The following is a 13,177-nucleotide window of genomic DNA, read 5'->3' as shown; positions in this document are numbered from 1 at the left end:
GATAGGTGGCATTGATATGTGGCACTGATGGGAATTGATGAGCACTGATAGACAGCACTAATGTGCACTGATAGGAAGCATTAATAAGCACTGATGAGCACTGATAGGCAGAACTGATAGTTTATACTGATGGGCATTGATAGGCGGCATTGATGAGCACTGATAGGCAGCACTGAAATGCGGCACTGATGAGCATTGATGAGCACTAATAGTGGGCATTGATGAGCATTGATAGACAGCACTGGTAAGCTGCACTGATGGGCACTGATAGGTGGCATTTATGAGCACTGAAAGGTGGCACTGATGGGCATTGATGAGCACTGATAGGCAACGCCCTTAGGCTCCACTGGTGGGCACTGATAGGCAGCATTGATGAGCACTGATAGATGGCATTAATGAGCACTAAAAGGTGGCACTGATAGGCAGCAATCATTAGCAATAAGTGGCACTGATGGGCATTGATGAGCACTGATAGGTGGCATTGATAGGTGGCACTGATTGGCATTGGTGAGCACTGATAGAAAGCACTAATAAGCTGCACTGATGAGCACTGATAGGTGACATTGATAAGCACTGATAGGTGGCCCTGATGGGCACCGATAGGCAGCCATAAAAAGAACTGGTAAATGGCACTGACAGGTTGCACTGGTGTGAATTGATTTGCACTGACAGGCTGCACTGATGGGCACTGATAGGCAGCATTAATGAGCACTGATAGGTGGCATTGATGAGCACAGATAGGCAGCACTGGTTACATCTGATCAGCTGTGATTGGCTCTTTACCTTGATCTGTGATCAGCTGTGTCCGAAGGACTCAGAAGTTATAGAGAGTGCTGGATGCACACCCCAGGGGCCCCACGCAAATTAGGGTTCTGGGAGGATATCTTCCAAAATGGGAAGCCTGGGGCTTGGATGGAAGAGGGAGGTGGGTCAGGTGAGCCTACTAGGCTTGGTGACTTTGGGATGGCTAAATGTAAATTTTAAAAAATAACAGGTTCTGAGGGAAGCCATTTTGGAAAAAAAGCTTGGTATTTTTTATGCTTAGGCCATTTTTTGTCATGGATATGATAAGGTATAGCAATTGAAAACCTTTTCCTGCCCTAAAAATATATTCAAACATCACCATGATACCAAAAGGAAAATCTTAACATTTTGATGCTGTATATATAACACAATATTGCCTTTAGCATTAAAGAGGTTGTAAACTCGTTTGAGTTTTTTTTTTTTTTTTTACACCCTGCAAAAGAAAGACATAATGAGCTAGTATGCATCGCATATTAGCTCATTATGCAATACTTACCTCAGAACGAGCCCCCGCCGTGCCGCTCACTCACCTCTATGACGGGCGACATGTCTAGTCGCCCGTCTTCCGGGATCGCGGCATCCGGCCATCTGATTGGCCGGAGCCGCGGTGACGTCACTCCCGCGCACGCGCGCTAGAGCCGACAGTCACGGCACGGGGCTCTGAAGGAACGGCACGATCGGCCGTTCCTTCAGAGCACATGCGCCAGTGACGTCACTGGCGACATGTAAGGTAAATATCTCCTAAACGGTACATGTTTAGGAGATATTTACAGTACCTATAGGTAAGCCTTATCATAGGCTTACCTATAGGTACAAGTTGTAGAGGAGGGTTTACTTCCTCTTTAATCTGTAAATAAATGTGAAAATATCTCCTTTCTAAATGTTTTTTTAACCTTCTCATAGTATGTTTGATAAGACCAACAATTTATTAAGTATAGAACAAGAAATGAAATGCAAAAACATATTAGTTGCTAAGATTTTTATTGAGCAGGGTCATTTAACCAGAGACAAAAAGATGCAGAATTTAACAGCGTACAATGAGATAAGTGTGGTTTATTTTGTAGAAAAGTAAATGAGTAGTTTAGATTATAGGCGCAAACATGATGTCTTCATTTATCACAGCAGATATGTCCATGTCCCTGGCAAGGATCACACGGATCAGGACAGCAGGGGACAACACATGGGTTGCATGGATTGCAAGGATCAGGACAGCAGGGGACAACACAAGGGTTGCATGGATTGCATGGATCTGCCAAGAAAAAAAACCTTCATTGGTCATATATTACATTCTAACCCCTTCATGACCAGAGGCCATTGAAACTTAAATGCTCAGAATGAATTTAGTAGGAGAGAGAGAGAGATTGACTTCATTGATAAGCCACCTGTAAAAGAAACAACTCAAAATGTGCTCTGTGTGCGATCGGTGAAGAATCCCATTTCTAAGTGATGGGAGGATTGGCTTATTTTAAAGTACACACTGTTCATTCAGTATCCCAAATACATGAAACGATAATCTATTGCTCCTCTTACCTTGTTGGCGAACATAGACAGTGCCATGGTGATGATGCTGAGGCTTACATGCTGAAGAAATACAAACATATATTAAAGAAGAATACCAGACAACCAAATAAATTAACCAAATAACATTCAATGCTATCAGCCAAACATTGTCACCATAGTTAAATCTGCATAATTTAAGTTTACCCTGAATTTGATAATCTACTACAACTAGAATGCATTATGGTCTTCTCAGTGGTATTACCACCACCATGACATGATTGTCTTGAGCAAGTTTTTTGCTCTTGGAGATATAAAGTAGCCTGCAGTAAGTGGAATCAGAAAACCTGACCTTACTTTCACAGGGTTGAGACATATAGTAGACTTCAGTCAGATATTCTGCACATCAGGTCATATGTTTATTTCATATCAGACCTCTGCAGTCTAACTCCTCTTCCAACTCATTTTTACATATTACTGTAAATCATGTAACCGAACATACAAAATATAATCTAGTGCTATTTTTTTCCTGGAGAGAAAACACTTTGCTCAAAGCTTATATCCAGGTTTACTTTTACTGTAAATAGTTTGTTTGGGCCAAGCTGGCCCAAACAAACTTTCCTTTACTAATTGGTGGCCCAAACAAACTTTTCTTTACTAATTGGTGGCCCAAACAAACTTTCCTTTACTGATTGGTGCAGCTTCTGTTAGTGCTGTATCAGCTATATGGATCATCAGCTACATACAGTGTTTAGCGTTGTTTTCTGGTACCTCTGGACCTTCCTGTGTGCTGCCAGAGCAAAACTGAGTCAGTCTGAGTGATTCTCAGCAATTCACTTTTTTTTGGAATACAAGGCTTTCTCTGATTGGTGGTGGAGAAGTGGGAGGAAGGTGTCAGAAACTCCAATTCAGCTATTTATAGGAAATGTTGTATTCATTGATATAAATACAAGGCTTTCTGTAAATTATTGAGAAGCACTAAGCCTGGCTCGATTTTGTCCTGGCAGCAGATGGAAAGTCCAGCTAAAATGAATCTACAGTTATTGATATGATAACCTATAACTGACACACATGCCTAGCCAAGCATTGTTAGCAGGACATTATGAGAAAGAAAGAATTTTACACTGTAGGAAGTGAATACAACCTTTCTACATTTATTTATGTATAAAAACTATGAAGTTTAAACCCAACACTTACGGTCTTGGCATGGATCTTTGCAGACTACTACGTTTTGGCAAGGGTTGCATGGATCTTGGCACTGGATCTTCTGGGCAACACATTTTCCTTTGATTCCAGACATATTTGTCTTTAGGTTGGTTTCCTTCTTGGAGAATTCAGAGGAGATTTTTTGGTTGTTTGAATAATGTATGATGGCACCTTTTCATATATATACTGTAGGTGGAGGTGGAATTAGAACACATTACACCACTGGCTGGTAATGACAGATTTATTGTCAACATGCTTATTATTTACGCATTTGTTTGTTCTTTACTAAGCATTTTGCTATTTATATCCCTACACTGTAATATGATTTAAACTTTATAAATGTTTTATTTTCTGATGCATTGTTAGGATTATGTGTTACAGTGCAAATTGAAAAATTTTAGTAGCATTACTATTTATATTGCAGCACGTGGGTCATGTGAGGGCAGTGATATTAAGATGTGTATTAAACTAGATACTCCGTAACTGCCTTAGGACATTGAGGGGCTAGCAATCCTACATGACAAAACGTTTTTTATAGCATCCTATCTGCAATATTTAGCTGGATGGGGCAGTACCAACAGAGAAAACCCTAATCAGAGCATGTTTTTTGCTTTGTCCTCTAAATATTCTTTGCTTAGCCAATTAGAGTTCTCAAAGTCTCTTGACCGTAGCAAAAGACCATATTGGATATGAGGGGTATACTCAATTTAGTCTAATATACATTATAATATTATGAACTACAATGACTTGAGTCCTGGTGCTTGAGCAGAGTACAGTATATTCATTAATTATCTATGAATGGATGGTTTTAAACCTTTAAGGCATTATAAGAGAAATTTCACATTCTTTTCATCCCAAAAAGTTTACCAGTATCTCCAACTGAAACATTCTCTGGCCACTCTGGCTCATGTTACAAAAACCAGGGGAAGAGCGCACAGTAAACAGTAAAAGAATTACCCATACATATAACAAACAGAACAGTTTCTGTTGAAAACATCCATTGATGGTCTCTACTAATAGTATGGGGGCAACAGTCTGTGTGGATTGCTTTCCTGTGGTAGGGAAGCACTCCAATAGGAACAGAAAGCCAGGTTCCATTATAACTGAAGCAGAGAAGAGGAAACAGGAGGCACCTCTAAGTGCAGTAGTAAAAACCATTTATTAAACAGAGATGGACGATTCACAACTCACATTTAGTGGGAAAAATAAAGGCATGTAAAAAGTATCCAGAGAGGTCATTTCGATCCTCAACTGTTGTGTCCTTGGAACACGTTTTTGCTGTGTCTGCTGCTGGTGGATGGAAGATCCAGCGGCCGCGGCGTAAAGCAGAAAGAACAACAAAGCAGGAACTAGTCCAGAGCGAGGTCTGCAATGCAGGGACCCGGCAGTGGGGAGAGATGACTTTACAATTGCGCAACGCGTTTCCAAGCATACGTGCTGCGGGGGAATGGGCAGCGGCGCTCCTTCTTGAAGCGAGGGGAATAGTGGATCATGTTACACAGCTCTTGGTTTGTAAAGCACCCTTGATATCTATTATAACAACAACTATTGCAAAGAAGGTACTTATTTCCCAACTATATGAACTTTTATATCAAAGCCTAATATCTAAGATATCACCGCCATGTAAAGGGGGTTGAGAGGAGGACCTGGGTCCTATCTCTGAATAAACATGGGTGAAGATACTGGGAGCAATCCTACTGTTATTTCTTTTGTCCACATAAAAGCTTACCCAACTCTTCATTCTACATAGAGTGTACGGCAGGCCCAGACTGGGACAAAAAATAGGCCTGGGCATTTTAGACTGAGCAGTCAATTTTTTTCAGTGACCGGGGGGGATTTGCAGGGACAGCTGGTGACAGGATATTCAGAGTAGGTCCTCTAATGTACAGGGGACACTGTGATATAAAGGGGTCTGCACTGTAAAGAGGCACTGTAATGATTACAGTGCCCCTAGGAATCATGTCCCCCCTTTTAATCTCTGTTTACTGTGCAGATCTCCAGCTCCTCCCGCCCCTGCTCCCTTACATCAGAGTCCGAACATGTCCCTCTTACATCAGAGTCAGCCCAGAGATCCCCTTGCATCAGAGTCCGCACAGAGCCCCTTTACATCAGAGTCCGCACAGAGCCCCCCCATTACTTTAAAGTTTGCACAGAGCCCCCCTACATCAGAGTCCGCACAGAGCCCCCCTTACTTAAAAGTCTGCACAGAGTCCCCCATTAAATCATAGTCCACACAGAGTCCCCCATTACATCAGAGTCCACACAGAGCTCCCCTTACATCAGTCTGCACAGAGCCCCCCCTTTACATCAGAGTCTGCACAGAGCCCCCCTTACATCAGAGACCCCCACAAACCCCCCTTACATCAGAGACCCCCCACAGAGCCCCCTTACATTACAGACCCCACAGAGCCCCCCTTACATCAGAGAGCCCCCCTTACAACAGAGACCTCCACAGAGTCCCCCCTTAAATCAGAGCCCCCTATTACATCAGAGACCCCCCACCGAGCCCCCTTACATTAGAGACCCCCCCACAGAAGCCCCATTACTTTAGACCCCCCTTACATCAGAGACCCCCGCAGAGCTTCCCCCTTACATCAGAGACCCCCACAGAGCCCCCCTTACATCAGAGCCCCCCTTACATTAGAGACCCCCCACAGAGCCCCCCCTTACATCAGAGACCCCCTGCAGAGCCCCTCCTTACATCTGAGACCCCCTCACAGAGCCCCCCTTACATCAGAGACCCCCTCACAGAGCCCCCCCTTACATCAGTGACCCCCCACAGAGCCCCCTTACATCAAAAACCCTCTCACAGAGCCCCCTTACATCAGAGACCCCCCACAGAACCACCCCTTACATCAGAGACCCCCCGCAGAGCCACCCCTTACATCAGAGACCCCCACAGAGCCCCCATTACATCAGAGACCCCCTAAAGAGCCCCCCTTCCATTAGAGACCCCCTACAGAGCCCTCCCATTATATCAGAGACCCCCACAGAGCCCCCCTTACATCAGAGACCCCCCACAGAGCCCGCCCTTACACCAGAGACCCCCCAAAGAGTCCCCTTACATTAGAGACCCCCCACAGAGCCCCCCTTACATTCATTTTAGATACTGAGGCAGGGGAGAGGGTGAGCATACTCACCCCAGGATGGAGGCTCAGGAAAAGGCTTTATGCAGCTTTTCTCTTCTGTGTTTAAACTTCCCACCCACACATCCTCAGGGCAGGAGGGGATCTGTTAGTGGCGGCTCTGAGGCTGAGCTGTAAGAGATACACAGCTCAGCCCTGCAGCCGGAAGAGACAGAGGCACTACTGCACAGCGGTAGATAAGCGGCAGCCTGTGTTTACCCTGTTCAGGCCGTGGGCACAGCTTACCTCCGGCTGTGTGGCCTGATCATCAACCGGCCACAGAGTGGGTGGCCCCGGCCCACTGGGCAAATGCCCGGTCTGCCCAATGGCCAGTCCGGGCCTGGTGTACAGCACAACCCAAAAACCCTTTTTTTTCATAGCAGAGACATTTGTGATTGTATCAAAAATAAAGATGTTATTTTTTAATAAAAACTTTACGATTACCTCTTAATATTCATGGTGTTTTGAGTACCGTTAAAGTCCCACATTCCCTATCCTCTTTTTCTGAATAAACATGGGTGAAGATACTGGGAGCAATCCTACTGTTATTTCTTTTGTTGGCATAAAACCTTACCCAACTCTTCATTCTACATAGAGTGTACAGTACAACGCAAAAACCTTTTTTTTCCCAGCAGAGACACTACTGGTTGCCTTAGAAGCATAATTGGTCTTGCAGACTTAGTTCATATGTTGTGGAGGTGTCCCAACATTTTTAGATACTGATATTCAGTCATAGACACTAAATATCCAATTAAGTAACCGCTATTGTGAAAGAAAAACAAAGTGAATAACAAAGATGCAGCCCCAGTAGACGTCAGCTTTGATGAAATGCATTGGGCAGAGCCTGCTGTGACGTCATCACGCAAAGTGGAAGGCAGCCATTTCTATGTTTCATGCAGGATTTGATGTTTTTTTGCAGCGCTGATTACTCTTTGTAAAGTGCACTTAGTCTTCCTTAGTACAGGATTACAGTTTTAATGCTACAGTATGCAGAGCATTTGAACTTCTCTTCTTGGGTACTTAACTGCACACATGGGTCCTCTTGTTTGGCGGTTGTTGCAGAGGAATCCCTTGGTGCAATACGCATTTTGACGCTTATTTATTGGAGTCATTAAAGTCTGGTAAACAGATTTTAGGTCTCAGCTTGGTGATGGTTCACTGTAAAGAGGTGTTGTGTTTTAAACATTTTCACAAGAGACTTTTTGTCTTTCTGAAAAGTGTATTTTATGTTCTGGACAACACTAATTTTATTTGTATATATTTTCTTACTCAAGATCAAGAATGGTTTTGTAATAACGCAGCACATTGTGTATTTATTTAGGGATAGACACCATTTATATTACCTTCCACACCAAAATAACCATATGCCTACTGAGCCCATTATTTCAGAAGGGTATTTGTGAGGTTGGATGAGAAGGCCTGGCTCGCTGTCTCCGCTCTAATTTATCGCAAAGGTGTTCTATCGGATTGAGGTCAGGACTGTCAAGTTCCTCCACACCAAACTCGCTCATCCATGTCTTTATGGACCTTCATTTGTGCACTGGTGGTAGAGGGGGGATTATGATGTGGGACTGTTTTTCAGGAGTTGGGCTTGGGCACTTAGTTCCAGTGAAGGGAACTCTAAAGGCGTCAGCATACCAAGACATTTTGGACAATTTCATGCTCCCACCTTTGTGGGAACAGTTTGGGGATGGCCCCTTCCTGTTCCAACATGACTGCGCACCAGTGCACAAAGCAAGGTCCATAAAGACATGGATAATCGAGTTTGGGGTGGAGGAACTTGACTGGCCTGCACAGAATCCTCCTGACCTCAACCCGATTGAAAACTTTTGGGGTGAATTAGAGCGGAGCCTGTGAACCAGGCCTTCTCATCCAACATAAGTGCCTGACCTCACAAATGTGCTTCTGGAAGAATGGTCAAACATTCCCATAGACGCACTCCTAAACCTTGTGGACAGCCTTCCCAGAAAAGTTGCAGCTGCAAAGGATGGGCCAACTCAATAGTGATCCCTGCGGACTAAGACTGGGATGCCATTAAAGTTCATGTGCGTGTAAAGGCAGGTATCCCAATACTTTTGACAATATAGTGTATACATTTTTGATGGTGTCTATCCTGTCCTCCAGTGTTATACCTCTTTCATGACTTCCTTGGTAATGGTGTGTGTAACGGAACCGCGGCCCACATTGTGTTTGTGGGCTCCGTCAGTATATGGCTTCCTACAGTCTTGGGCATAGATATCAGAGATTCCAGCCGCCCTACATACAAAACTAGCCAACAACTTAACTTGTATGTATCTAAAAACAACTAACTCCTTTATTGAACATGAAACAGACTTTTTATACGCTTGAGAAGTATGTCAGTCACTACATGAACAATGACCCAAATATTTACCCAAAACATCATACAATGGTTAGATATGGAGGTACAGCTGACTCATGGCTAATCCCATCTAGACAAGGTTATCATTAACATGCTAATTAACTCAGCGCACTTAAACCAGCCTGGAGGACCAGACTGCCGGCAACAAGACTAAAGGTAATTCACTTTCTTTTTCAGCCACTCTTGGCAGTCTGGTACAGCACACTGGTGGTTATTTTCTTTTACTTTGTTTCTCTATCCACTTGCGGTGAAGTGCCCATTAATACAGGTTTATATCCTTATTGCCTGTTCCTATCCTTACATTCACTTTCACCTTGCACCTCCCCCCCTTTTTTTTTTTTTTTTCACCATTTTCACCTATATTCTTTCACATCTTACTATACATACTTTTGGTTCCTTTACTATTTTTACCATTTCTTTTGATTTTAGGGTCCCCGTATTATTATTTGTACTATAAGAGTAAAGGAGCTATTGCAATCATTTGCTACCCTTTCATTACGAATATATGAGCTATTGCAATTATTTGCTACCCCCCTCATTACATATTTAGTACTAGTCCTATTACTGGGGCCCATCCCTCACTACTGTTATTTTTTTCCCTTTGGAGGTACCTGTATGCGCTCTGGGCTCATATACTCAGTCTCTACTACAGCTCCCGGGGCAGACTACATGGGCATCCCCCCTTTTATGACGGACTACCGTCCTATATACAGTGGCTATATTTATGATGCATTCGCCCCTGAAGAAGTGATGATGATCACGAAACGCGTAGGGCCTTATGATGCATCTGAATTTGACCATACTTTACTAGTTACTATCACGATGGCACACTGCTATGCTCTACGATATGCATGAATAAACAGCACTAGATGTCAACTTTGGAATATGTCAAGTTTCTGCTATTACCAAATGGGCTTCAATTATGTATCCCTATAATTACCAAAGGTGCTTCAATCATGTATCCCTATGATTTTACCATGTACTATTTTACCCTGATTGTCTATTGTACTGCTGGGTGTTATACATGTGGGGTGCATATGAATGTTGCCATCGATATATGTTTTCTTTCAATGTGTTATCATTTAATAAACATATGGTTTTCAACCATGTTTAAACTTCCAACGCCATTTTGCCTCAATTAAAGTCACAAAATTTTTTTTCCCCATGTTCTCATATTGATCCAGGGATGGAGACTTCCTTACTATATGCCTCATTTAACCACCCCCCATCCGCGCTACAGCCTATATACGGCTGCAGCGCGGACTTGAATTTTCGGGAGGCCGTTTTTAAACGGCCTCCCAGTGACACGCCCCCAGCGCGCTCCCGCGAGCGCGCTGCGGGGAAAATCTGTGTTGGCCGTGTCCCTTGGACACGGCCGATCACAGATCGTGGTGAATGGCCAATCACAGCGGCCATTCACCACGTGATCGGGCCGTCCAATGAGCGATGATCTCATATGTAAACATATGAGATCATCTCTCATCGCCGGCGCTCCTTCCTCACACGGAGCCTGCAGTGTGAGGAAGGAGGGGGAGCCTCACAGCGCCGGGGACACAGAGACATGTAATCAGGGCACCGATCACCAGTGCCCTGATTACTAAAGGTAAAAATACACACACAGTGCCCCCCCATCAGTGCCCACCGTGCCCGCCATCAGTGCCCCCCATCAATGCCCACAATCAGTGCCCATAGTGCTGCTAGTCAGTGCCCATCAGTGCCTGCTCATCTAGGCACTGATGAGCACTGACTGGCAGCACTATGGGCACTGAGTGTGGGCACTGATGGTGCTGCCCATCAGTGCCGCTCATCAGTGCCACCCGTCAGTGTCCAGTGCCATCCGCCAGTGCCCATCAGTGCCGCCTATCAGTGCCCGTCAGTGCCGCCTCTCAGTGCCGCCTCTCAGTGCCCAGCAGTGCCACCTCTCAGTGCCCAGCAGTGCCACCTCTCAGTGCCCAGCAGTGCCACCTCTCAGTGCTCATCAGTGCCGCCTATCAGTGCTCATCAGTGCCGCCTCTCAGTGCCGCCTATCAGTGCCGCCTCTCAGTGCTCATCAGTGCGGCATATTAGTACCTCCTCATCAGTGCCCATAAGTGCCACCTCATCAGTGCCCATAAGTGCCACCTCATCAGTGCCCATCAGTGCAGCCTATCAGTGCCCATCAGTGCCGCCTCATCAGCGCACATCAGTGAAGGAGAAAAATTTATTTTCAAAATTTACTTGCAGAAAATAAGAAAAACTTTTTTTTTTTCAAAATTTTCTGTCTTTATTCTTTTTTTTGTAAAAAATAAAAAACCCAGAGGTGATTAAATACCACCAAAAGAAAGCTCTATTTGTGTGAAAAAAATGATAAAAATTTCATATGGGTACAGTGTAGCATGACCGCGCAATTGTCAGTCAAAGTGTGAGAGCGCTGAAAGCTGAAAATTGGCCTGGATGGGAAGGGTGTTTAAGTGCACAGAAGGCAAGTAGTTAAAGTCCCAAACTTTTTGTTTTTTGTTTTTTTCATATGCATAGGGATGGAGGCACTATGGTTGTTTTACCATATAGGATTCCACACTATTATTACCTTTTTATACTTCTTATTATTATATACAAGTTTTACTGCTTGGGCGCCCCCGTCTGGTCCGGGAGCTGCGATGCGCTTTGGCACCTTCCCCCCCTTTGTGCACCCTGTTGGGTGAGGTGGCTGGGGCGGATGTGCTGTAATCGCATCCGCGCTACGCCCACACGCCGTGCCTCTAACGCCCTCAGCGTCCCTTTGCCGGTGGTTGTTTTCCATCCTATTGGCTGAAACATGGGAGGCGCACGATCTCTTCGAGCAACATGGGCTGCTCGATTGAAACTGTTCCTCCCTCCCCCCTCGTCATGCCTGCGTGACGCTAAGCGGGACTTTTTGGATCGCCCAGGGCTCATAAGGTCTCCATGTCTTACCAGCCATTTCTTTGGCGTCTCACACAGCACACACACCGGGTCATGCTCTTTGTTGAGGTAATTCACTTTCTTTTTCAGCCACTCTTGGCAGTCTGGTACAGCACACTGGTGGTTATTTTCTTTTACTTTGTTTCTCTATCCACTTGCGGTTAAGTGCCAATTAATACAGGTTTATATCCTTATTGCCTGTTCCTATCCTTACATTCACTTTCACCTTGCACCCCCCCCTTTTTTTTTTCACCATTTTCACCTATATTCTTTCACATCTTACCATACATACTTTTGGTTCCTTTACTATTTTTACCATTTCTTTCGATTTTAGGGTCCCCCCGTATTATTATTTGTACTATAAGAGTAAAGGAGCTATTGCAATCATTTGCTACCCCCTCATTACATATTTAGTACTAGTCCTATTACTGGGGCCCATCCCTCACTACTGTCATTTACTATTTTTTTCCCTTTGGAGGTACCTGTATGCGCTCTGGGCTCATATACTCAGTCTCTACTACAACTCCCGGGGCAGACTACATGGGCATCCCCCCTTTTATGACGGACTACCGTCCTATATACAGTGGCTATATCTAAGATGCATTCACCCTGAAGAAGTGATGATGATCACGAAACGCGTAGGGCCTTATGATGCATCTGAATTTGACCATACTTTTCTAGTTGCTATCACGATGGCACACTGCTATGCTCTACGATATGCATGAATAAACAGCACTAGATGTCAACTTTGGAATATGTCATGTTTCTGCTATTACCAAATGGGCTTCAATCATGTATCCCTATAATTACCAAATGGTCATGTCCCTTATGATTTTACCATGTACTATTTTACCTTGATTGTCTATTGTACTGCTGGGTGTTATACATGTGGTGGTGCATATGAATGTTGCCCTCGATATATATTTTCTTTCAATGTGTTATCATTTAATAAACATATGGTTTTCAACCATGTTTAAACTTCCAACGCCATTTTGCCTCAATTAAAGTCCCAAATTTTTTTTCCCCCATGTTCTCATATTGATCCAGGGATGGAGACTTCCTTACTATATGTCTCATTTAACCACTTCCCGCCCGCCCTATTACAGATTGACGGCGGGAATGTGGTTGAGTTATCCTGACCGGACGTCATATGACGGCGGCAGGATAACTCCGCTCTGGGCGCCCCCCGGGGGCGCGCAGAGCGGCGATCGGTGATGCGAGGTGTCAGTCTGACACCCTGCATCTC

General features: G+C 44.4%; 1 protein-coding gene, 1 long non-coding RNA gene and 1 pseudogene across 3 annotated transcripts in view; all 3 read right to left on the bottom strand.

Moving 5' to 3' along the window:
- LOC309562546 overlaps positions 1–3,722 on the bottom strand; it is a 33,081-nt pseudogene extending 29,359 nt beyond the window's left edge. Inside the window, exon 1 of the transcript in view lies at positions 3,626–3,722. The product of the transcript in view is annotated as an uncharacterized misc_RNA (transcript). The remainder of the gene's footprint in view (positions 1–3,625) is intronic.
- LOC309564720 overlaps positions 1–13,177 on the bottom strand; it is a 626,554-nt gene that overhangs the window by 524,137 nt on the left and 89,240 nt on the right. The window lies entirely within an intron of this gene.
- Positions 1,914–3,601, bottom strand: LOC309563327 (uncharacterized protein; the record flags this gene model as incomplete). The annotated part of the gene is made up of 3 exons (XM_082267724.1): positions 1,914–2,053; positions 2,335–2,385; positions 3,499–3,601. The coding sequence occupies 3 exons, from the start codon at positions 3,599–3,601 to the stop codon at positions 1,914–1,916; spliced, it is 294 nt and encodes a 97-aa protein (XP_082123850.1).

The sequence above is a fragment of the Pelophylax lessonae genome (genome assembly GCF_965119305.1).
Source record: "Pelophylax lessonae genome assembly, chromosome: 9".
NCBI classification, from domain to species: Eukaryota; Metazoa; Chordata; class Amphibia; order Anura; family Ranidae; genus Pelophylax; species Pelophylax lessonae.
Note: the sequence above shows the minus strand (reverse complement) of the source record. Positions and strands in the feature narration are given on the sequence as shown.